The sequence below is a fragment of the Blennius ocellaris genome (genome assembly GCF_963422515.1).
Source record: "Blennius ocellaris genome assembly, chromosome: 1".
Taxonomy (NCBI): Eukaryota; Metazoa; Chordata; class Actinopteri; order Blenniiformes; family Blenniidae; genus Blennius; species Blennius ocellaris.
In genome coordinates, this window is record NC_137650.1 from 11,576,006 (window position 1) to 11,601,773 (window position 25,768).

A 25,768-nucleotide genomic window follows, 5' to 3' on the forward strand; every position below is an offset into this window, starting at 1 on the left:
TGAATGCAGAATATTTTTAATACTAATACAGAAAATCAGTGGTAAACAAAGAAAACATCGTCCTTGTGTGTGCCCTTACTTTGGTGTCGGGCTACAGGAAGTGAGAGAGCGGTGCATGGGAAAGAAATGAGTTTCAAGACAGAAAAATCATTCTAGTCTCAAATAAGGAGACACTGGTCATTTTCAGCAGGTGACTGTGGTGATGTCGCACAGGGGTCATTCAGAAGGCTTTTAAAGTGCACAGGATGCTTTGTCAGGACCCACGATGCACTGGGAGTCGGTAAGTCTCTTTAAACTCTCTTCAAGTATGAATAAGGTCCAAACTCTCAGGAATCAACCTGCAAAGTTTCAGTGGGAATCTACATTCAGTCAAGATGCCTTTGTCATGACAATTCCTCGTTTAAAATACAGTAGTATACAGTATATCCATCTGAAGACACGAGTACCAACAGTCTGGAGAACACACGCCTCAGTTTCCAAAACCTTGAAAAACTCTAGAATGAAAGTGATTATGTGTTATCGATGGGGTGTGAGATGACGCAAAGTAGGTGCCCAAGTTGTGTGTGTGTGTGTGTGTGTGTGTGTGTGTGTGTGTGTGTGTGTGTGTGTGTGTGTGTGTGTGTGTGTGTGTGTGTGTGTGTGTGTGTGTGTGTGTGTGTGTGTGTGTGTGTGTGTGTGTGTGGCCTAATAGTTTGAACCTTTGGTCCTTTTCACTTGGTGTCAGAGAGTTTTGCCAGGCTGGCTTGGCGGAAGGCCGCTCGGTCCCTCATCTCCAGCACACAGTCTTTCACCATCTCTGCAAACATGGACGGCCACAGCTTGTGCAAAGCTTCACCCTTCAGGTTGGTGTCCGACGCCCTTTGGACCAACTCCCGCAGGTACTGTTCTATCATGGCCGCACGCTCCGCTGACTCCACAGTGCCCTCCTGTGGGGAGTAAGACAAACGTTACTCATGTGGATTGAATTTATAGCTGCTTGCGAAAAAAAAATTGTGTGAAGCATTTGGACTTTTCTAGCTTTTTTTTGTTGATTTGTTTCGAAATGTGATGGACAGACAAAGTTCCATTAGTAACAAAACAGTCATGCCAGTTTGTGATTTTCCACATAATAACCAAATATACCTGTTGAATTGCATTTCTCACACAAATAGAGTGCTTTTAAAGTTCACATGAGTTTTGCAGGTGGTCATGTAAGAATAACACTGAGTGACATCAGATGCAAACACAAGTGTTTAAAAGAGGGTTTGAGGTGCATTAGGCCTTATTTATATAATAATGCGATGCTGGAAATGGTTTGGGTCCAATGGTCATTGCTTGAGTTCACTATGGAGTGACTGCATGCAGTGCTGAGCACAATATCAGATGTTATACGGTGGTGAAGGAATGTATCAAAACCTTTTAGAACATCACAACAGATAAATCTGAACTTGGAAAAATAAACAGAACAGGAAAAATGCAGTCTTGGGGATGATCTATCACAATGTCAAACATCAACAGAAGACATTCAAAAAAAGAGTGCTACACCAATGAAAGAGAGAAAATATCTTAAGAGTCTGCAAGTTAAAGTAGTGGGAGCCAGATGGGAAAATGCCAGCAGCATATCTGCTAAAGGTTCGGAAGATTTGCAACTTCTTGTCAAAAGACATTAAAAACAGACATAATCATAAACAAAGCGAGCCTTTTCAGAGACAGTAAATTACATTGTGCGCTACATGACTCTGTTAACAATAAACATCTTCCAGTATTTTGTGCAATCTGGAAAACACTCCCAGCATTTCACATTGAAGGCAGACACACTGCATTGATGATGTGCATTATTTTGCACAACCGTCAAACTCTTTCAAAGCCAATCTTCTTGGCATGGCCACGTTCAGCCACCGTCTCCTACGTGTCCTTTACTGTTTTGCCACAAGACAGAGCGATGAAGGGAAAGTAAATGTGACAGTCAGGTCTTAGACCACAGTTCATTATTCTAAGCTGACACATTGTGGGGGACACGTTGCCACCGTATCACACTAAGACAAAACAAAAAAAAGACATCAACCTTCTCAACAGAGAAAGTAAAAAAAAAATTTGACACAATATCTAGAAAACACATGTTAAAGAATGATGGAAATATGTTTGGTTTTTTTTGTATCATTATTTATGTTTCTGTCAATATCAATAATCCGGATAATCTATTATTGTGATAGTTGAAATGTGGCCAAAATATGTACATCCACAAAAAAGAAGTGGACTGTAACACCAGAATGGACACCAGGTTCATGCAAATAAGAGCAGAACTTCAATTTTTTGCAATTGCCAGTTTAATTCCACAGAAAAAAGAAAAAGTGAAAGTCGCTATATAATATATCTGCTTGAGTGGCATGTTATCCCAAATCCCATTTATCTACCAGAGTGTGAGTCAAGAGAGGAGAGATTTAAGTAATACTCTGAACCAGGAGTAAGCCCCAGTGTAATCATGTTAGCAGCGATCACTGTTAAACCTTCGGGGTGTAATGAAGGGTTTTTATGTCGTGTCAGTCTGTGCACACATTCTAGTAATACAAGAGCTCCTTATTACACTTGCTAACAAAACTGTGGCTTTAAGAGAAATATGAGAATATGAATAAGAAAATAACCAAATATTTCAAATATGTATTTTTTTAAATTATATATCTAAATATTGTGTATTGACACCAGCAGCTGATTCACAAATGTCCAGCCATTGTGTTCATGTGTATTCAACAAAAGAGAGACAAAACATGTAGATGGTTGCTTTGTCTTCTGATGTTATGTTTTGCATTTTACTCTGTGTTTGTTTCTTCAGTGTGTATGAGGATGGATGGATGACTGGTTTCTCCAGCCAAACTTTGAGAAGCATTTGTTTGTGCAGACATTGGATGAATGTTGTCCCTGCTCTCTGGCTGTGTTATTTGTAGTGTGTTTGGATTTTTGAGTTAAGTTAGTTCTAACCCTAACCCTAACCCCGCTTTGTTTTGGTTGTGGCATTTTGGGCAGTCCAACCAAATTCTCTGAATTCTGAGTTACTTCATTTCATTTCATTTGTAAGTTGAGCTGGTGGATACTTTAGAAAGAAAGAGGGAGATTTCATGACAGATATTGGTGCAAATGATAAAGCAATACAACTTTGAATTTAAAGACATTTTGGAGCGAGTGAGTGTATTTCAGCTGTTGACTATGGAGAGAACTTGACAAGGCAGGACAACGAAAGGTCAAATTCATTTGACACTAACAAAATCGTACCAAAGCTGATAGTTCAACACGCAACTTCTGAGTTAATGCAGTGTTGGTTTATAAACCCATACAGGAAAAACTCCAGGACGAACCTCAGGACTGTCTGCACTACAGTCTCTGCTTGGGTAGTTGAACAGCGCTCTGCTTAGACCTTCTCCGAAGAGCTTGCCATTATCCCGCAGCTCCTCCGGACTCAGTCCCGCCCGCCGGCCACGTCCCTCCAACAGGAACTGCAGCTGCCGCTTCCTTTAGGGGTGAAGACAGAGATGAGCGAGTCAAGAACAGGGTGAAGAAATAAGAAGTTAACAGTGGCAGAAAGTGAGTGACAACGATAGTGAGGAGGGTGTGTTCTCGTGTCCATTTTTACTCATTTGGAAAAGTGTTCCGACCTGACAGCAGAGACCGCTGACCCAGCACTCAAAGCTTCACATTCACCATTGGCATGACACTTTGAATCAAATATAGCATTTCCTTGAAGCACAAGGTTTAAATTTCAACCAAGAAGACAGATCTTCACAGTTACAAATGTTAAAAAAAACACACACACAAAAAACATTCCATACGAGAAGAGTTAGTTTGTAAAAAGTATTTGCGCGGGCACCTGTCACACATCATCCTCGTCAATAAGCTGCAACCATTGAAGGCATCCATCTGTGAGTGAAACTGAGGCGACAGTTCATTTTGAAGGAGCAGTAGTTGTGATCAGTTTCCAGTGAGTGAACTTGTACAAACTAAATGAGACGTGTGATGAAAAGCTGTGACAGAGCTTTGGGTTTGAGCCAAAACGATTGGTGATAATGTCTCAGCTCTGTAGAACGCAACCGTTAAACATCCTCCGCAGCAGAGTAGCATTTTTTTTTTTTAAGCTGGAAGTCTTTGATAATATCAAGTTCATTCACATCCACACACAAAAAAAAATCCATGTTTTTTTTTCTCTGTCATTTGACGTGTTAAAAAAGTTATCTCTTCTCACCTTCATCAACACAGGACTCCAACACACTATATTCCTCTCGCAAAACATGAGCAACTTTGTCAAATAAACCAATGAAATGAGAAAAAAAACCCACATTTGGCCATGCAACATGATACAACTCATACATACTTTAGCGGATAGCAATCACTGTTTATCCTTGTGAAGTAGATGAAGGACGAGCTTGAGGATAATTATGGTATTGTGTGATAAACTCAAATTAAATTGCATTATATAGTAGTTGGTATACTTGTGATCTAATTCAATATTTTGAGACAGCTGAAGAAAAGATCAACACTTTCTAATGTAACCAGAAATGGGTGGATACTATCACCTGTTAGTTCAACCTTTAAAAAAAAAAAAAAAGAGAGAACATCTGCCTCTTTTATGTGTGTTCATAAACGAGGTGTGTCATAAGGTCATACTTAAATCCAGGGTGCGATTTGCTGGGAGGGATCTGGATTAGATAGACCATCCTTCTGGTCAACTTCTCCCTCACTTCTGCTTATTTATTTTTATTGGCGGGTGGTTAAAATCTCACTCCCCTGCACTGTGATTAAAGATTTTTAACACCTCGGCAAAGCAGATGTCACCTTTTATGCATTTAGATTCACAATTTGTGTCAAATTAAGTGGTAAATTTGAGGTTATTCCTAATTTTTAGTATGCTCATTAAAATAAACATTGCTTAGCCATGATCAATAATTGATATTTGATGACTGGCCCTACTGAGCAGATTTTACTTAAAAGGTCAAGTGAATGTCTGCAACGGTTACATTTATCATAGTCTTACATTTTATTTCTTCTGGATTACATCATTGTGTTCAGTTTTACTGAAACACAAAGGTTAGGGTAGTTTTTTTTTCTTTGTATCTGCACCCTGGGAACGCCTTGGGCCTCAAGTATAAAGAAAACCAAACAAAACATTAAACCCAAAGTTATTTATTAAAAAAAAAAAAAAGAAGAAAATTGAAGGAAAATCCACCATACAGATGTGACTCTTAAGATTAATCCTGGTGTGATTACAGTATTTGTACAACCCCATTGGTAGAATTTGTAAATGCTTCCATTTGCATCAAGAAAACAGGTCAAGTTCCCCTAAAGACGAGATCTCTGTCCACTCTCAAATGTTTTCTGGTGCAGTTCAAGTCCAAACAAGGACCAGGGAGCTCCAAGTGAACCAAACAAATCTTAATGGATTTGTATAAGAGATGGTGACACACATACTGCAGCACCAACCATTGTTTTGAAAATTGCCTTGCAAGATATCCTACCCATAATTAGCACATTCCAGCAGGTGTTTTGTGCCCACCTTTACATGATTTAATTGTTCATACAGAACAAACCATGTGTGGATGTTTCCTTAATGATGGGTTTCACTTAATGTCCCTTATGCTGCAAGAAGAGTGAAATGAAACTGAAGTGACATTTGAAAGTACTTGTAGATTTGTGAATCATAGTGGGAGATAAAATAGAGCAGGAAAATGTCTATTGCATCGAGCTTTTGTCTGGTTGACAGTAGTGTCTGCTTGGGTGGATCTCCTGGGAACGCCATAACCTTCTTCTACTGACTGACCCCTGTAGGAAACCCGACACCTCAGCAGTGTTTGATGTTGACGCCACAGCCCACTGAAGAGGGGCACACAACAACAATAACAACAAATGAAAAACTTGGAGCAAAGATGAGAAACAAGAACACTCTCCCTTTGACGCTCTTCACTTTTCTTCTTGTGTGCATTAAATCATTTGTGCAAATAAACTAGGAGTGTTAGATGCACTATTTAAGTTTCCAGGAGTGATGATTTCAGACCCAATTGAGACAAAATTTCTAAAATCTATTATAACAAATAGAAGCATTTGACTTCGGGTAACGTGTGTAATACAGTATCTATCCATGACATGATGTGGATATAAATTCTCAAGTTAACTTGTTCATTTGGTTCATATAACACTAAACTTTTCATAAAAAGTGTCTTTTGGAGATTTTTGAAAATTGTTCAAATAAACTCAATTTCTTTTTTGGTTCAAACAGCAAAAAGAACATTTTCATCTGCCCTTTGCTGTCACTGTTTTTGTCTGGAGGAAATGACTGAGTCTCTTTACCAGATAATTACTGGCACTGCCACAGCAATCCACGTCTTTAATTATAGCCAAAGACGAAAGAAACAAGGATGCACGCTCGACGGTGTTTTTGAAGTGGTCAAACATGCAGCACATTTTCACACCGCCGATTTTGCTAATGGCCTTCGACAAGATCAGAGCCACTGAAGTCGCCTTGTGCGTGACAAGTTGAGCAGTTTTCTGATTTGTGAGGATGTTTTCCATTGACCCAGAGTGACAGACCTCAAGAGTTTTTTTGGCTGAGGAGAGAGAGGAATGTTTGTGTCAAAGTGCCAAGTACCCACCCTTACCCTGAGACACATAGTCTAATTCCCTTGGCTCCTCGGTGCCAGGCTCCGTCTCCCTGTTTCACACACAAACCTGCACGCGCGCACGCACACACACAAATGTGAACACACGAAATTCCTCACACAGGCATGCACACACATGTACAGAAGCCGACATGCTCAGGAGCTATAACTCACATATGCACATTTAAAAATCCACAGATTCTTCCCATACTTTGACAAATAACGTGTGCAGTCTCAGGACACAGCCCACAGCTGGTCATAAACTGCACTGAATGTTGTGTTGTGAGGAAGTTCCGGACCTTACCTGGACTCCTCCAGCAGCAGCAGGAGACGGCAGCGTGGAGTTTCAGTGGCTGCTATGTGACCCAGAGTCCCAAACACCCGCTCTGCTGCGATCACATCATTCATGGTCACCTGGGACACGCACACACGCACACACGCACACGCACACACACGCACACGCACACACACGCACGTTTTCCGTCATAGTCAGTTCCTGTAACCTAGAAAACAGCCGTCTGGATGGTATCTTCATTACTAGAGTCTATAACATCCAGTCACCACATGACAAGTTCTGATAATGCAGGTATTGCAGGTTGAGTCATTCCATGAGCAGCACAAGGTAAGGGTGTAAAAGGAGATGTGTTTTGTTTGAGATGTGCTTTATGCACTTTTGTTTCTCGGGTCCAGTTTTTCTGGAAAAACTCTACAATAAAAACAGCATCTGAATCAATGAGAACAAGCAGCAAGTCTAAAGATTATTGATTCAATGTGAAGACAATATCCAGTTACTTTAAAATACATGGCAAAATGGTAAATGGACTTCACTTATATATCACCTTACAGCTGTGTGAGCAGCCCCAAAGCGCTTTACATAGCTCATCACATTCACCCATTCACGCACACATTCACACACCATTGTGCGAATGGTAAAAGCTTAATTATAAAGACAAATTCAAAGAAACTGATTGATTCAGTTCGAACCTGGCAACCTGTCCATACCCTGCTTCCCTCCATTGCTGGCATCAGCTCCAGCATCCTGCAAGCCTTCCTTAAATTAAGCAGTATAAAGGACGGACAAATACATAGATTCTGTTTTGTTAATCTAATTAGTTGACAAAGGAAAATACTGAGTAGTTACTTCCTAAAAGTACAGCCATAATATCCTGATCACCTTTGTGTGGCTGGATGCAGTATGATCGTGAATCCCACCACTGTGCTAGCAGATGAAAGGATCCATCATTGCAGGCTGTTTTTGTCACTATTATCATTTTATAACTGGTGTTTTGTGGGATGATACTCTAAAAACTGAAATGTCAACTACTATGGGAGAGGCAGCTGACTGTGATTTGTTCAAACAAGTGTATGGAACAGACAGTGAAACACTGATTTTTGGTTCAGATACTTTGGCTTCACCATTTTACGTGAAGATGCCAAAAACTGCACATGAGAAAAAACAAACAAAAAACTGTTACGGTTATTACACTGGAGTCCTGCAAAATCAACAGTACTTACAATCAACAGATTATAGTCAACAATTAAAACCTACAACTTGTGACACACAAAGGAAGAAATAGATTTAGGGGTGAAAAACCAAACAGTCTCTCACCTCCTGGCCGTTGATCCTCTGCAAGTTGAAGTGGTTCAGGCGGTAGATGACGAAGGAGCGCCACAAAGCCAGACTGACCACTGGGTTGCCCTCGGGGTGGATGGTAAGCTGGTCCAGACGTCTCACCTGAGCCAAGGCTGCGAGCTGCGGCAGACGGCTAATGTTGGTTTCCAAGAAGATCATATGCTAAAGAAAAGAAAAAACACAAATAAGATATTCAGTCAATTAATATGCGACACAATAAGCTTCACTGCTACATCTTCCATTTTTCTTCATAAATTATGGACTTAAAGCTGATTTGGCAATCATCTATAGAACAATATTAAACAAAACATACAGCAATAAATAAATGAAATATACCAGCAATGGAATTAAGCAATATACTAACAATGGTAAGGAAAGAAAAGTACATATCAACACTAGTAGACAGAGAATTGATATAAGATTGAGACCCACTCTATATTGTGACCAGACCTGATGTTTATATGACAGTTTAAAATCTGTTTGACATTGCTTGATTTGTATTTCCAGTCTGTTCCAAAGTGTTACTCCACACACAGGCACAATAACCTTTCCGAGTGGATTGAGCTATCGGCAATGTAAAACCTCAATATCCTCCCGAGCTCACCGATAGATTCGGGAACTTGACCCGTATTCGCGGCAGTGTTGGTACGATGGCGTCAAAGCTGATGTAGCGGAAGGTGATTACAGTGACAGCAGCAGCAGTCTGGACGCCCCAGCCCCTCTCCAGGGCCTCCAGGGCGCCGAGCCCGAACAACCGCAGAGTGTCTCCATCCAGCTCCGCCAGGTGACTGTCGGACAAGGACAAGCTCTGCACGCTGCCACTACCAGTCTCCACAAGCCTGCAAAGAATGGAGAAACACACACACACACACACACAGAAATGCTACTTGTAAGTTAGTCTGGACATGTTAAATTTGCTGAACAGAGTCCAAAGTGCAAACGTTTGGTTGAAACTCAAGACTCTGTGCAGAGAGGAAGAGGAGGCAAGAGGACACTAACTCCTTCAGTCAACGTCCTATTTGTGTTGCCCAATTGCCCCCCATTTTCCTGCACGGTAGTTGAAATGCCCTTCCACGATAAGAGAGTCGTGAGAGTGGAGAATTTGGGCGAGTCTCAAGGAGACATAATCTCCCTCTGCCGGAGCCCATGCCGCTCGGCCTTCTGAGTCTGCCGACACTCCGGGGACTTTTCAGCATAGCAGGGCATCGGATGGCCACTGGCTGCACGCTACTCCACTCTGATCATTTCAAGTTCATCCTGCCAAGAAACTAATCTCCCCTGTTCATATTTCACTTCAACCTAACAGCGACAGAAAGCCACAGTGGATAGAGGATTAATCCTTTGATGGCCGAAGCTTTATCCCAGGTCCTTGCACAGATCCATTTTTAGAAATGTGTGTAGAAAAGTGACTCAATGGAAAAGACAATGTGCGGAAAAGAGTCATAATGTAAACAGAGATTCCACACTGTGAGACCCTGCAAAGATTACAGTTTTATATACAACCGATTAGTTTCTTTTTGCAAGTGAGGAGGAAAAGGGACATGAGATTTAGAAAACTAAGGAAGTCTGTTTAAAATGAGATATAATCAGAGCAACCAGGAGGACCAAGTAAAGTGAAAAGAAAAGAAAATGCAAACATCCTTGCAAACAGGGGGTCAATCTTGTAGCCTGCAGGCAAATACCAAACCAAAAGGCTCCATTTCGCATTGCAGTGTCATTTCAAGTGTAAAGAAATTCAGTTACTGAATTTGAAGGCCGTTAGCAATTTATTCAGTAACAAGAGGATTTGCACTGTTTTCACAGAAAGTAGCAGATCTAACACAACACTCCTTGACAATCCAGTGACATCACAGTGAAAGAGAACCACCTTAATAACTGCTAAAGCAGCATTCGCGTCAAACCCATAGTGTGATGGTGATTTGTGAAAGAAGTCGGCAGAAACCATGTGCCCTGAAGTGAAAGTCTATTGAAAGCATTAACCTGAAGAGAAACTCTGATGGTCGAGAGGATTTCAGATATTTCAGCAGATTCTAGAAGCTCAAAGTCAAATCAATCGTTGCAACTTTTGGAACCAACCGAATCTAAAGAAAAAATATCTAAATTGCTAACTGAGAATATGGTTTTTACACCAGAATCCATTGTGAGAAATAGCATAATGTGTTTCAGAGCAGTTTAATCAGATCAGTAGCTTCATCACTTTATGCTGTTATCTTGTCAGTCTGGAAATATGACCGAGTCCAGTGGAACCGGTTCAACTGCTGTGGCTTAGATAGACAGATAAACTTTACTGTCATTCTGACAATTACCTCAGAGATGCATTGCAGAATGAAATTTCGATGCAGGGTCAACAATAAAACACACAAAAGTACCAGAGATGAAATAGTTTAAAAATCCCTGACTTAAAATAAGGTGCTGAAGGTTAACTTCTACCTGGACAAATGAGAACATTCATAGATATAATGAAGTTCAATAAATTCTTCCACAGATTTTATGGAAAGATTTTTAAATTTCATGTATATTTTATTTAGACTGTACTTCTTTACTCCAAAAACAAAAGAAAACATGTTTGACTCGTTATGATGTGTGGGCTTACAGTAACTTAACTTGCACTGGGACGGACCAAACAAGATCACACTGGGATGCATGTATCCTCTGAAGGATGAGTTTACACTTTGCACATACTAAAAATACACTGTTGGGATCTGTCTTTCCTGAATCAAGCTACAACTGTGCAATGTATTTGATCATTTCTTGGTGCCTCAAGATATGAATGATCCACCAGTGTAACCGACCACACCTCACTGAAGGGCCAATTTTCTACTTTTCTCAAGTAGGCATTAAACTGAATGGGAAATAGCTGGCACATGTGTCTCAAACTGCACAGTGATACTTAGGGCGAGTTTGGGCCTGAGCTTATTAAAATAAGGTGAGAAAACCTTGCTAACACCAAATATTATATACAAGTCAATATACACATATTTTATTCTTATTTATCTACTGACCATGAGTTAAAAAGAATATATCAAATTTTCCTGATGTTCACATATTGTGTTCAGACTGCTTCAGTTATCGTCTGATTTTCCGAACCTGAACCCAAATATATTTAATTTACTCTTAGATTCCTGATGAAACTACAGATTTCCCTTTTGAAAAACATTTTTAAAAAATGTCAAGATTTTATGCTTTTCACTCAATCGAAGAGTGTCTGATTGAGTGGAACACACGGTGGAATGCTCAACTTGGACATCATAAAGTTGAGCTGCAGTAGAGCAGACATGACACAACATGGACATCAGGTCCTCGCTGGGGGATAATTTGGCCTTGGCTTGCTTCAATGGAGTCATTCTTGTGTTAGAGATATGTGAATGGTCAAAATGCCTCAGGAGGTGGCAAAGTGCAGGGCAAGGAGAGACCTCCTGATAGTAAAACAGGTCACAACTGTTCAGCCTTTGGGGCGTGCGTGCGTGTGTGCGCGCTCATCCTCACAACCATATAAAAAGCACAGTAAACACAAGTTGCAGATTAACTAGAAAGGTCTGGTCCTTAAAAAAACAGTCGTAAAATGTATGCTTCTGTCCTTTTTTCCTTTGGGAAACACGAATTACTTGTAGACCCGAGGAGCAGTTATTCTATAAATGAGGATCAAATAGGATTTATTTTTGTTTGACTCTGAGCCCCCATTACTAAATGACCTCAAACTTGTGTTTTTGCGCAACCAAAACGTGAGAACCAAATGGGGTGTGCCATGAGTTTGTGTTTAGTCTTTGGTGTGAATTTCCCTCTCAAGGTTTGACAGTTGACAGGGCTGCTTTACTTAGATTTTCAAATACAGTTTGGAATATTTGGTCCCCTTCTAGTGATCAAAATAATCAAGCAGTGGGAGGCACTGTGGACCTGACCTCAGGCCAGAAGTCAAGTTCAAAGCATGATAAATCATAAAAACCTGCAAAACTACAATTTCTGAATATATAACAAATATTTGCATCTCGACACATCATTTGCCTTCATGTACAGATAACATCATTGAACATGTGTCCCACAAAACTTCATTAAATATCAAGGGACGGTTACAGCATGGGGAAATCCACTGGAGTATTGGAAGAAACCAATATCTCATGTCTGAATTACACACCTAGTCGCTGAACTCAGACTAAAAATCCCCTGAAAGAATAGGAAGCTTTTCCGGCCAGCACCTTGATTACAATGCAAACGTGCGAAATGTTGACGTGCGCAGCATGAGCACCATATGAGGTCAGTTACTTGGAACACAACCCCCCTCAGGGATGAAAACAGATAAACAGAGAGTTTCAGAAAGTTGACTGGAATGACTTATGTTACAAGAGCAAATTTGTGTTTGGTGGATTGTCTCACCTTGTCTAACCCTTGCTGTAATAAATGTTCTTCTGTTCCTTGTGATGTGCCAGCAGTCCTGTCCTCATCTCGATTGAACACTTGTGGGATCAGCCTGAAAATGCTTTTTTGTCCTGGACTGACCAACACAACCACTTTGGTTGATTTGCAATGAAAGGTGGTCGCAGAAAGCGATGCCCTCTCAGCAGGGCGTGTGCAGACTGAGCCTGTGTATGGTCTGTCCACATTTTGGTCCGGTTACTTCGCTCTGTTGCTCATCCCACTAATGCATATTGTGAATCTTTGAAATATGGCAACATTTAAAAAGGGAAATTAAGCAGACTTTCCAAATGATTTATTGCCAGGAGGCATTGGCCGAACTGAAATAAACAACCATTTTATTACTTTTAGTGTCGAGTTCACCTTGGTGAAATGAAAATGCTCAATGTCATTTGTGTTGACTGATGATTGTGCTCAAAGCTAAAACTTTCCAATGGACGCAGCTCCGACTGGGAGCAGAGGTGAGATTTAAAGACCTGAAACCAGAAGTGGCAGCAAGGAAACTTAGCAGTGGCAAGGCCGCAGTGTGTAATATTTCAAGCAGACACGTGGATATGAACACGGACCGAGACGGGGAGGCAGCAGACACTGACAGGCAGTTTAAATGTCGAGACAGGCCACGCCTCCACAATGTAAGATCGCCGAGGGCCGTAAATCAGGAGGGGCCTGAAGAGCGGGGCGGGAGATCAGAGCACAAGTGTACATGTAGAACGGTCGTGTAGAGAAAGCCGGTAACTTCTGTCTGCTTGGAAGTGTGCCATCAATGCACTCTACACCGTGTCGCACATTGTTCCCTCATAATCACAGCTGAAAGGTTGCCAGGTGGCCCCGATAGAGATGAAGACAACAATGTGGGGAAGACGTCAGCGAGGACTCGGTTACACTGATAAGGATCTTGCTCCGACCCACTAAGAGTACGGTTTTAATTCAATCAGGGCGAATTTCGCTTAATCCCCCACAAGCCGAGAAAAAAGTACATCTCGACAACTTAATCCCCTCTGAAACCCAACTTGTCCACGTCTACGACGTCTGAACGCCGCGCAGCAGTGACACACACCCAGCATTAGTCTTCAAGCTGTCATTGCACTGTAGTATTCAATCATTTCCCTCTCGAACGGCGATCCAGAGGTTCGGCTGCATGTTTATTTTGTGACGAGTCCTGCAACCCGTCAATGCGAAGTGCTTCTACAGCTCGTGTACCTTCAGGATTTTGTGTTTCCTACAAGGACCCCTCTAAACCTTTCCCACCATTGTTCAGACATCTCATGAGATATGTCCCTGGAAAAAAAAATAAAACCCTGCTTAAGATCGTAGGACAAGTCTTTATTAAATCACTGCCTAGCAAAGTACATAGTCCTCTCCATCCTCCCTCTTGAAATTCTGGGTAATAACTTTTCCATTGCTGGGCATCGCTTGTTCCATTTCTAAGTGGATAAAAGGTTAAATAAATCACAAATAACCTGCAAATGTATTAAGTTCAAGAAAAAAAAAAGAAAAAAATGAATTCAGTCCATCACAGACACAATTTGGCACCAACGCGAGCTTTTGTACCATAAATTTCAGGAACCTTTGTTGTCACTTTTTCATCCACTCTCACCTTAATTTGTCGCAGGAATAAATGCATTGACAGCAGCTCGAGATGACTCATTGAGTTTGCTTCATCGACAACACTAAAAAGCTGAAAGAGATCAGTGAAACTGAAGCCTGAGAAACTGGCAGAAATGATTTGAATATATAATTTCAGAACTTAAGAAATCATATTTCTGTGTGGTTAGCAACCAAAGCATCACAAAGTCATGCGAGAGTCATGAAGTGGTGAGAAACGCTGATTGGTGTAATCATTTTATGTTACATAGTCGGAATAAAGTCAGGGTATTGTGGACGATTTGTGCACGTAGTTGTGTAATAGACTAGTTGATCAACAGAAAAAGTGTTATTAGTTTACTGACAAAATATTCTATTTCTTTTCTTTTCTAAAAGTAATAAGAGAAGCATGAAGGTTACGAAGCACAGGCATGTCCGACTCGTTCTGCTCGCCACGTTGTCATGTGACCAATAGATGGATGAATATTCGGATCGACGATTAAAATCATCCTGACTTGGATGACATCAGTTCATGCTGTTCAAGCCCAGTTTGATCCGATTCGGTTTGCATTAAATATGCCTCCTACCTGGATTAATGAGAATAAATATAAATAGCATTTATTTGAATTGTGGCTACAAATCAAAGTACCAGGAGAAAATCCATGCAGGCTCAGGGAAAATACGCAAACTCCACACAGAGAAATTGAAGATAAATCATTATTGTTGGATTTTTCAAAATACCAACAATAAAACCTTGAGATTTGATTCCAACTTTAAAGATTATATGAAATAAGGACAGTGCATGTTAAAACATTCACTCGACAGTTCCAATTTTTAATAATTTACAACTGCCAGTGGACATTCTTTGGACTATTCCAAATTTAAATCATTAGTTTGTTTTAAATGGACAGTGATCTGGAGTTAAAGAAATAGGAGGACACCCCAAGGTTTTTCCATTAGATGTGAAGTATAACATATGCAAATGTTTTCCGCAGAGCCAGACGCATGGTGGATGTTGTTCTATGACGAAATCGTTTCAACTTCAGGTCGAGTCCAGGCTTGGGGGGCCTTTTTGTTTGCGTGTGAATTCTCTTTGGGTTCTCCGGTTTTATTTCACAGTTGTTTTTGTTTTTATGACCGTTTGTCTCTGGTGGAGTGTAACCTGTTCAGGTTGTACCCTGCCTTTGGCCCCAGTGAGTCAGAATTGGCTCAAGCTCCCGTCAGTAGGACAAAGCAATATATGAAGGATGGATGTTGTCCAGGCTGCTGTAGGCTTCATCCAGATGTAATAATGTACCTGGAAATTCACATCTATTGACGTTAATATAGGATTGTTATGTGTTGCTTGTAACTAATCTTTCACCCTCTCTTCATGGTGCATGAGTACAAACCTTCCTGGGAATTCACTCCCCCTGAGGATATGACCAGTGATGTCAGCCAATAGTAAGAGTGTTGATGTACTCGGCTCCAAAAACAGCACAGTTCATCCATCATTTGTCCCATTAGCGGCTCCAACTGGGGGAGGATGGTGCAACTTTTTGCACCTCTCCAACATTAATCAGATGTAATCTGGACTCGGCTGGCTAAGTATCACAACTCTTCTGTAAACCCACACACTGTTGAGCAAAACAACTTTGCTATGCAATTCCCCTCCCACTCACAAATGCTGAGGATTTCTTCCCTTCCAGTTATAAATATTGCTTCTATTTCAAAGCTGTTTGTAAAACAAGCTGTTTGACATACAATACAAGTTAAAGCAACTGTGGTCGACCGACTTGCTACGAAACCCCTTCGTTACTCTGACCTGATTGCAATGTCAATTGTGAATTAAGTTACAATAGAGCCTGGGAAGACGAACTACTGCTATTGAAGGATTTTGCCTGGGGGCCAGTCTTATAACCTCGCGCAGGAAGAAAAAGCCGTCGTTGGAAGCTGTAATAATAGTCTTCGACGCAGCCCCCCACTTTGATCTCCGCCCTCTCCCTCATAACTCACCCAGACCTGGACAGCAAACTGCAGGAGACATAGAGACCCTGTCAAGTTAAGTCGAGCGCAGATTGTTTTGCTGATTGAAAGCTTCCAACATCATGTTGTGAACACAGGAAATACAAAACTTCCTTTGTATAACTTTTACATCTGTACACTGATTTTCCCCACATTCAAAAGTAAAAGGGATCACTGCATTACTGAACGGAACAGTATGGTTTTCAAAACAAAAGGTCTCACCAGAACTCAATTTAATATATCATTTCTGCAAATTGGTGTTCTGTCACCAACGTTTAGTATTGAAAGGACAGAGAAGGAAGCTGATGTCTTACTTGGGGTCTCGAGGGCTGTTTGGACGGCTGTTGGTGCGGAGCCTGCTCTCTGTTCCCAAGGATGGTTTCTCTGGTCCTGAGCCGGGACTAACCCGCCTGACGGAATACAGACAAACACCCTCAGCAAAACACATTTCTGGACACATTTCTTCACAAGGAATATTTAAAAATGAGATGAATTTTAAATACGCCCTTCAAAACAATAACTTTTTGAAATAGAAGCACACACATATCGTTACATCTCACAGACTGCTTTTTGTATGAGATTGAATCTATATCCTATCACTGCTTGACCCAAATAAAAGGATTATACACACAAAACAAAAGAAATCCAGAGTTTGGCCTCACCATCAGGCAGGCACCATCTTTCAGTCCAATACTGATCAAATGCCTCATTATTCTCTTTCTATAAGCAAGTAAACCAACAGGCAACTTAATTTTTTAGGACTTATGGGTCACAATGTAAAATTTCTTCAAATAATTTAAGGCAAGATGAATGAATTATTACTGCCTTTCATCCTAAATCAAACCTTAGGATGAAAAGATGAAAAGGCAGCTTGTTTTTGAGAGTCAGCAGGACTTGCAGGCACAATAAACACATTAATAATATTTTATGTTGAATTATTAAGTTATTGGTATGATTCTATATCACCAAAATTTGGGGTTTGGGAGGCATTACTGGATTACATTCTACCATGGCAACATAATCACATTACGTTCATCTGTAGTACATTACTGTACCTTGTGTCAGTACTGATATTACACTTGTTAATTAAAGAACGGTTGTTACTCATGCGGCCACATAAAGAAAACGCATCAAAAATGCCTTTCCTCACCGAGCAAGATTATGCCACAAAAGTATGAACCTTTGTCAGAGAACAGGCCGCAGTTCGTGCAGCAGGAGGCAGGAAAACAAAAGTATAGAGCAGATATTGTTTTTTCTTAGTTAAATAAAAGCATTGAAAGTGATGGTAAGTTCCCAATGTCAAAAAACTGAGCTTTGTTCTTGGTACAACCCTTTTTTGTTAAGCGCTCCACTTTTTAAGTCTTTTCACTGCAGTTGTTTTCAATCAAAGCACAAATGAAAACTGTGAGCTTGTAAATCTAATGTCACTAAAGAATATGTGTCGCTGCGTGGGGATGTAAGTTCCAGGTTTCTTGTTAATCATGTGCTCATGTATTTCAGGCACCGCGTGATTATTTAAAGCTCTAAGCATCTCTGATCTTCTTCCCTTTATGATTAATCAACAGCCACCATTGCAGGTCATTGACGTTATACTGTATGTCCATCATCTGTGCTTTCTGAGATCTGTGGCTGTGAAGCCAAAAAACTCTGAATTGTGTTCAGTGTTTTGATGTTCTCCAGGCTGAATTTGGATCCTTTTGACAGTACTGGGAATAAGTAAAACATATACATAAGGTCACTTCTTTTGGCAGCCTATTGTGATTAAATGATTACCATTATGAAATTATTAATTATTATTAATAATATAATAATAATAATAATATTATATGAAATTATTAAACCAGTTACCATTACAGAAGAACAAATCACTGGTGTTTTTGATCATGTATGAACATAATACAAATGGAAGAACACCTGAATAGAAACATAGAGCCGGATGATGTCCAACTTTAAGATTTTGAAGGAACATTGAGAATTGTGCCACAAAAATGTACAATCGGTTACAATAGAAACAGTTTAAAGGGTAAAATTCTTTAAAAAGTTAGAAACAGTTTATATACTATGTTGATATGTTCAGCTTTCCAATTGTAGTATATCCCTGACTGAAGTTGCACAAAACTTTGTTTCATTTCACTTTATTTTCTTGTGCTGAACTGATCCATGTTGACTGAATCTATCATTAGACTGACCCACACGACTACTTTCACGATCGTACCACAAACCAATTAAGGGAGAACAGTTCAAATAAAGCACTAGTTACTTTCCCAAGTAAGCAGTAGGATGTAGTACATGGTATTTAAGTAACTTGTTACATACTGGTCTTTACCTTCTAATAGGAAGCAGTCGAGTCAAACATCTGTCACCAAAATGAGTCAATCCCATCATAGTCGCTCACGTTCAAAGTGTTTTTCTTTTTCTGTTTCATTGAACTTTTGACCTTAACAAAGTCAATTGCTTGGCGATACTGTGTTGTAAGTGTTGCTATGGAATTAGAATTGCATGTAAATTAATCCACCTGGGTTCATCTGGAGAAGGCTCCTGTGCGAGGCCGTTGGTCTGGGCGGGGCTGTGAGCGGGACTGTTCTCCGGACTCACTTCTTCTCTCGAGCCATTCGTGGGTGGAAGCTCCAGGCAGGCCCTGACGCCCTCCCACTGCTGCGCGGCATTGCGGATAGCAAGGCGCCGCTTCTCCTGGAAGAGGGACACGCACGTACACGTACACGCACACAGAACAGAGGAGGTTTCAAGTGACAATTCTCCCAAGCAGCACAGGGAACATAAATTAACATGATAAAATCTCTTTGTAGTTTCTGTATTCACAAAAAAAAAAAAAACCTCATGCCTCCTGTCTTCCTTGTCTGTGTACGAGTATACAAACAGCATGTGGATACAGAGCGTCTCAATTAAATGAGCTCTGAAGACATGAATATGTGTAGGTTGATCACATCTGCAGCAGATAACAAAGCTGCATCTCAACCTGCTGGAATAAAAATGCTTCTCTGCTTTTTTTTTTTTTTTCCTATTGTCCTTTCTTGGACAAGCTGTAGTTTCGATATGCTCAGCTGTGGAATGTGCCACTCCTCAATGCACCGGTGAGTCAGTATCAATTCATAGAGAGTCCCGCGTCCTCCTGAACCTTTGGCTGCTTCATTCAACATGATATTTTCTCCACGCCGAGGATTAGCGAGAGTTAGGTTACTCTGAGACAATGAGCTGTGCACACGAATCCGTCTCTTGGTAAAAGACTCAGTGGAGGTTTTGGCATGCGCGCACATGCGCGTACACACACACACACACACACACACACACACACACACACACACACACACACACACACACACACACACACATGCACACTTTGAAAACCAATGAAACAACTAAGTTATTTGAGTAAATCAGGGAACTCAATTTCAACTTTATATCTTTGGAGGTTTCCCATCAAAACACAGATAAAAGGTGTCAGTTATTGACGACATGCTGAATGAACGACATTCAAATACAGTCAAACATCCAGACAGCACTGCTGATGCAGATGTACGTACATATTTGTTGCCACCGGTTTGCCGAGACAATTTAGTTATTCATGTAACAGATGTCACATTTTACCATTATTTGATAATATCCATTAAGAAAAGAAGATAGCAAGCATTGTTGTGTGTCTGGTTCGCTTGTATTGAAGTATACGATAGATATTCATTTTCTATTCAAAATAAAAAAGATATTTATGTAAACACCATATGTGATTCCTTTAGCTTGAAAGTGCTTAAACCATTTAGTTCAGACTCTATTGTCTCTACAGTTCTGCAGCCTTTGTTTGGCCAGGGTGAACTTAAACAGGTGGATTTAATGTGATCCACCCCACTTTCTGTAAGCTCAGTATGAGCTGTTCCCACCAAGGAGACGATTAGAGGTCAGTGATGCAAATGTAATCAGTTAAAGACCTCCTTGGTGCCTGCATCAGTAGCTATTTCCAACCATAGCCTGAAATAAGTGGAGTTTCACGGGGCTGTGCTTGCAGGATAATGTGAGATGATTAATCACCTAATATGCGGGCCTCCATCCATCTTTTTCGTGTTATGAATTGTGAATTGTTTGCTCATTGTGCATGCTCACTTATACTGACTATGACCCCTTAACACTCCTGCTCTGGAGCCTAAGTCAATATTCTCACGTAGAATCAGAATGGAACCATTAGTGTTCTTGTCAATAAGAGTCGAGCGTTCACAAAACCAACTGGAACACTTTGTTTGGTCATGATGAAGTCGTAGTTTTGGTATATTTCCTTTTTGAGCTCAACAGCATTATTTTTCAAATTGTTTAGATTGGAAAAACCAAGAGAGAAGGTCTTTTTTCTGATACTTTCATTTGTTGCAGGTATTTTTCTATAATCACCCCTCTCACAAAAACAAATGTAGAAAATCCCACTGACGGTTTTGAAGATGATTCACACATTTTAAGAGTACATTACACAGATGGGTGAAACACAAATCATTAATAGATGATGTTTTCGGACAAGCTTTGTTGATTTTGTATTTTGAACAACTTCTGATGTACAAATGAAAAACAAATAACTTCTTGACATACGTTTAGCAAACCAAGGTACCAGCGAGTTCAGAGAATACTTAATCTCGTCTGAAATGTAGGCCGCACTGCGTATTTGCGATACAAGTCAAAGCACCAGACACAACACGAGGAATAAAACAAGAGCAAATCAGGCTGGAGTGGTACCTTATGAATGGTCTGCTTGTGACTCTCCCTCTTCTTCTCCTCGTCTTTTCGAGCCTGTACACCTGCCATGCGCCGATCCTCGTCCTGAAAGAGATAGCCGGTGCAATCAGAGTGTCGCTCCATTCAGGAGACGTGAATAATAGATGAGAGAGGGGCGACACCACAAAGGACGCCGGGAGAAGGACTGTGCCCCAGCAGCAGAAGTGGACCAGTGTTAGTGGAGGAGGCTGAGAGAAACTCTCCCACCAGCCGACTGCATCACAAGGATTATCTGTCTGATTTTCAGCCTCCCAGATAAATTGAGCCCAGCTGTTGCGGGAAGCCAAAACTCCCAGAATGCAATGCTGCCAACACAATCTGAGAGTGGCGGCTAAGAGCAGAGGGGGTATTCAGCTCTGCGTGACGAGCTTTGCGCAGACGAGGCGGCTGTGCGATCAATGGGGGCAAAAATGTCGGCGACGTCGGCCAGCGGGGGGAGATTAAGAAGCACTTAAAAAACAGTTTCTACCACCATACTGTAAATGCTGATATCTCCAACTGATCAGTGTCTTAGTGACTGCAAAAGACTGCTACTTTATCGCAATAATGTAGTCTTTACTTAGGCACCATCCACAGCATCCATCATGTGGATTATTTCAGCCCTGAAGGGTTCAGTCAACTGTAAAAAAAAACAACAAAAAAAACAATTTGATATAAACATACCCCAGCCTGAGCAAAATCCACACATGAAGTATATTCATAGTTATTTTTAAATATGATCTATCAGGTTAAAAAAAAAAAAGGGGGGGGGGGGGGGGGGGGGGGGGGGATCATGTAACGCTAAACTAAATAAACCATGTTTAAATAAAAGCTGGGATTAAATCTTCAGGGAGTGTTTCATATTTTTTTACTTTCAAGTATTTTATTGACCAGTGAAACAGGGTGCAGTGAAGTATGTTTCCACCCGGTGATGATCCAGCCATGTTCGATTATTCAGCAAGCGTTAGCATCACTACAGACAGCACCTGTGTTCTATTTTTTTTTTTTTTTATTGTTTTTATGTATTTATTCTTGTATTTAATTCTTAATGTATTGTTTTAGCTTGTAAAGCACTTTGGATGTCACCGGGTGATTATAAAAGGGCTATAGAAATAAAGTTGATTTTGATTTTGATTTGATCACTGAACCTCATCAGTCACTAAAACACAACGTGTGATTTGCTTGGATGGGAAAAGATGTATACCGCCCTTCTGGTCAAATCTGCTGCGTGCATCAAGTTGTTGAAGGGTTAAACATTTCTTGGCAGTCGAAGAAAGAAGAGATGCTTTCCCAAAACTGAACGTTGCTTCAATAGCAGATACACTTTTAATGTTTTAAAGCGGAATACAAATGAATCTTTTAGCATTTTGAGACCTACTGTTTTGTCACTGTTGAAATCATTTAAATGAGGCTGGGAGACTAATTGAGGCATAAAACATAAATTGAGGCATAAAAGGTTTGTTTTCCAAAAACTCTGAATAGAATAGAATAGAATAGAATAGAATAGAATAGAATAGAATAGAAATCATTGTGAAATGAACGATGCGTAGCCAGTTGCAGGCAGCCTAAATAGATCAAATAAAAAACATGTCCCATGTAAATTTGATTGATTTCTAATATTTCTTTCTTGGATGTGTTGTGTGAACATTTCATTCATAAATATCAGCTCATCTATCCGCAGTCAAGCGAGGATTTTCTAGCAGCTCTGGGCACTGCAGGCATGTTCAACCAAATCAACCAGAGAGGAAAATCTTCAGCAGCTAAAATGCACACTCTCCCTTAAGCCACTTCAAGATACAGTTTGAAAACACATCAAGTCAATGATTAATTTATGAATACTGACTTAAAAAAGAAATAACGTTGCAAACAGCATTGTCTCCAAGTGCAATAGCTACAATTTAAGGATATTAAATCAATTTTAATGATAATGTAACCTGCACACATTTACCTCACAAATTCAAGTGAAAACATGAATATTGTTGAATTTGGGTTGGGGTGACACGTTCCCTTTATTCTACTGTATCAGCATTATGTTTGGAGGGCAAGGTGTGTGATACTTACAGATTCCTTCACAGTACAAGCTCAGACCTGGGTGCTCCCTGCTTGACAGCTTCTAAATGCATGCTTATGTTTCACTGCGGCATAATTCTTGCATGCTGTATAAATACTATGACTTCATGTTTCATGCAGGGAGTCATTACTGTATTATTAAATCGTTCCAAGATTATATGTATTATAAAAAGCTTATCTGATTGGCAAAGTTCAGCTAGTGATGTTTTTTTCCCCCTCTGATACATAACAGGGAGTTCAATGAGTGCATTGAAAAGTGTGAAAGGAAAGATGAATATTTTAGGAGATTTTCAAACTGACAGTGAATTGGAGAGAAGAATGTTGGTCCTAATAAGTTAAGGTCACAACATGTGTGGAGGCTTTGGGGGTCAGACGGTGACATAAATCTGTATGTCCAAATATCAAAACATCCCATTTCTATTGTAATTTCTTCCAATGTGGAAGTCCTGTGAGCCATTGCTAGCTGATTTTAGTTCCAAGCAGCTAATCAGTCTCTAATAGAGGCCAAAAGACGAGAATAAATCATACTGAGCTTTTAAAATGCTGTTTTTAGTAGCATTTGGCCAGTAGCCAGTTACTCTCCTGTAAACACAGAGAGAGAGAGAGAGAGAGAGAGAGAGAGAGAGAGAGAGAGAGAGAGAGAGAGAGAGAGATCCAGTTTATTCAGTCTTACTGTGATGCGCTTCATGTCCAGCTGTCTCAGATGAAGCACACAGCGCAGGACGGCCTGCTTGTACCATGTCTCCAGGGCTACAGGATTCCCATCCAGGGTGAGCTCAGAAAGGGTGGCGCGACTCTCGCAGGCAGGCTAGCTGATTGAGACTAGAGAAAGAGAGAAAGAGCGAGAAGGGAGAGGGAGAGAGAGAAAACATTGTGAATAAGCTCATTAGTAAAAGCCACACATATGCTTTCTGTGCAAGAAGTGACTGGATTCAAAGCTTCATGGTTCCACAGAAACATAATGATTTAACCGTAGGAATCCCATGCAGCCATCAGATGAGACAAATCAGCAAAATCTCACCATCTATGCGGCATTCTAAAACACTGTGCCCCTACTTGTACTGACAGGAGCTAAAACCAGTTTTGATCAAATGGTAATTTAGCCGACACTTGGGCAGCCAGACATTACTCAGGGGGAAATAACAATAGTGAAAATCTGCTGCACTCTTAAAATTGGCCTGTGGTAAAGGGAGACATGAAAAAGCAGAGTCATGCTCTCGAAGGCAGACGAGATCCCATCTCCGCTAATTTGTGGTAATAACCTTGATGAACCATTTGCATGAAACTTCCTACGCACAGGCGTGCTACAAAGAGCCTGATGGTGACTCTGACCAAAGCAGGTCAGACAGTTACATCTGTTAGACCATTAAAGAGCCAACTGTGAATGTCTACAGAGCATTAAGTACAAAAAAGCAAAAAAACGTGGCTACCGATGGACTTGTCAAAGCCATGAAAGAAGAAAAAAATATGATATATAGATGATAAATTACCAAGATATGAACATGTAAAGACCTATTGTAAAGCCAAGTGTTTATTTGATTTCTGAATTCAAGGGTTTTAAGTTAATCACGATTATAGAGAAAACTCCCAGAAAGAAAACATAAGAACTTGGTTGATGCCGGATAGCTTATCGAAAGCACACACATTGCCTCTTATCAACAGATGTATTAATAATGGTTAGAATTGACTTCAACTTATGGTTCAGTCGCCTACAGAAATAATGTGTCCCCTTGGGAAAGTTAATTGTTTCCAGCATGAGACTAAGTCTAGTTGGTATTAATTACCAGTTTGAGTTGGGACAATGACATGCAAGCAATGATAAACAACTACTTTTATTCAAAATGGCATTTCAAACTGGTCTTTTGTCATTTTATTTTCTAAGCACAAATATGGATTTTGGGACATTTAAGCCATTGCTGAGGTAAATTTGATCACTCTCTCGCTCTGTGTTTCTCTCTCTCTCTCTCACAAGATTCTACCGCCTCAGCATCGCCACTGTCAGCTGCCTTTAAACCAGCTGCTTCATCTGGTCTTTAAACTGCAACCCTGCACTGGACCTTAAGGAGGCATGACTTTCAAAAGTAAAAAAAAAGACAAGTATTTTATGTTAATAAGGCTGAACTTTGTTGATTATATATATGGATGATATGTGTATCAGGAGTGTGTTTGATTAATATACTCAATATTCACAAGTGATAATGCACCAAATATTTGGAACAGGCTCCTGGAAAAAGCTGCAACACAAACTCAAACTATAACAGACTTTTCGGTTTCATTTTATGCTCAACTGTGTCTTTTCATTTTGTATTGCATTTACTATTCATTCTCTATATTTTGTTTCATCATTTTAAAGCTTTAGAATGTTTTTGTTTGTTGATGGGAAGCACTTTCAATTGCCTTGTTGTTGAAATGTGCTAAACACAAGACGTGCCATGTAGATTGTGACAATAATCACAGCTGGGGCGACTTTACTTACACTTGCCCCTCATTGCCACAAAATCCTGATGTGTAACTGGCCGGTAAACTGTTATTTGTCCTTGTGACAAACAGTAATCTGATTAACTCCAGGCAAGTTTTACTGAAAATTGGATCAAATTTGATATTCACTGCAGTTCACAAATGCTATTTGCTCCAAGTTTGTCTGCCGAGTCCAAATCTACAGCAGGTGGATTGTGTGAGCTTGGCCTCTCTACCTAGCAACAGA

At 40.3% G+C, this 25,768-nt stretch overlaps 1 protein-coding gene across 1 annotated transcript; it reads right to left on the reverse strand.

The window, feature by feature from the left end:
* Nucleotides 1-710: 710 nt before the first annotated feature.
* Nucleotides 711-24,099, reverse strand: lrrc49 (leucine rich repeat containing 49; the record flags this gene model as incomplete). Its single annotated transcript, XM_080520448.1, is given in 11 exon segments — nucleotides 711-926; nucleotides 3,330-3,483; nucleotides 6,922-7,031; nucleotides 8,227-8,412; nucleotides 8,855-9,089; nucleotides 16,563-16,658; nucleotides 18,764-18,939; nucleotides 20,977-21,060; nucleotides 23,738-23,854; nucleotides 23,856-23,886; nucleotides 24,086-24,099. Coding segments are annotated over 11 exon segments (1,419 nt in total).
* Nucleotides 24,100-25,768: the final 1,669 nt, after the last annotated feature.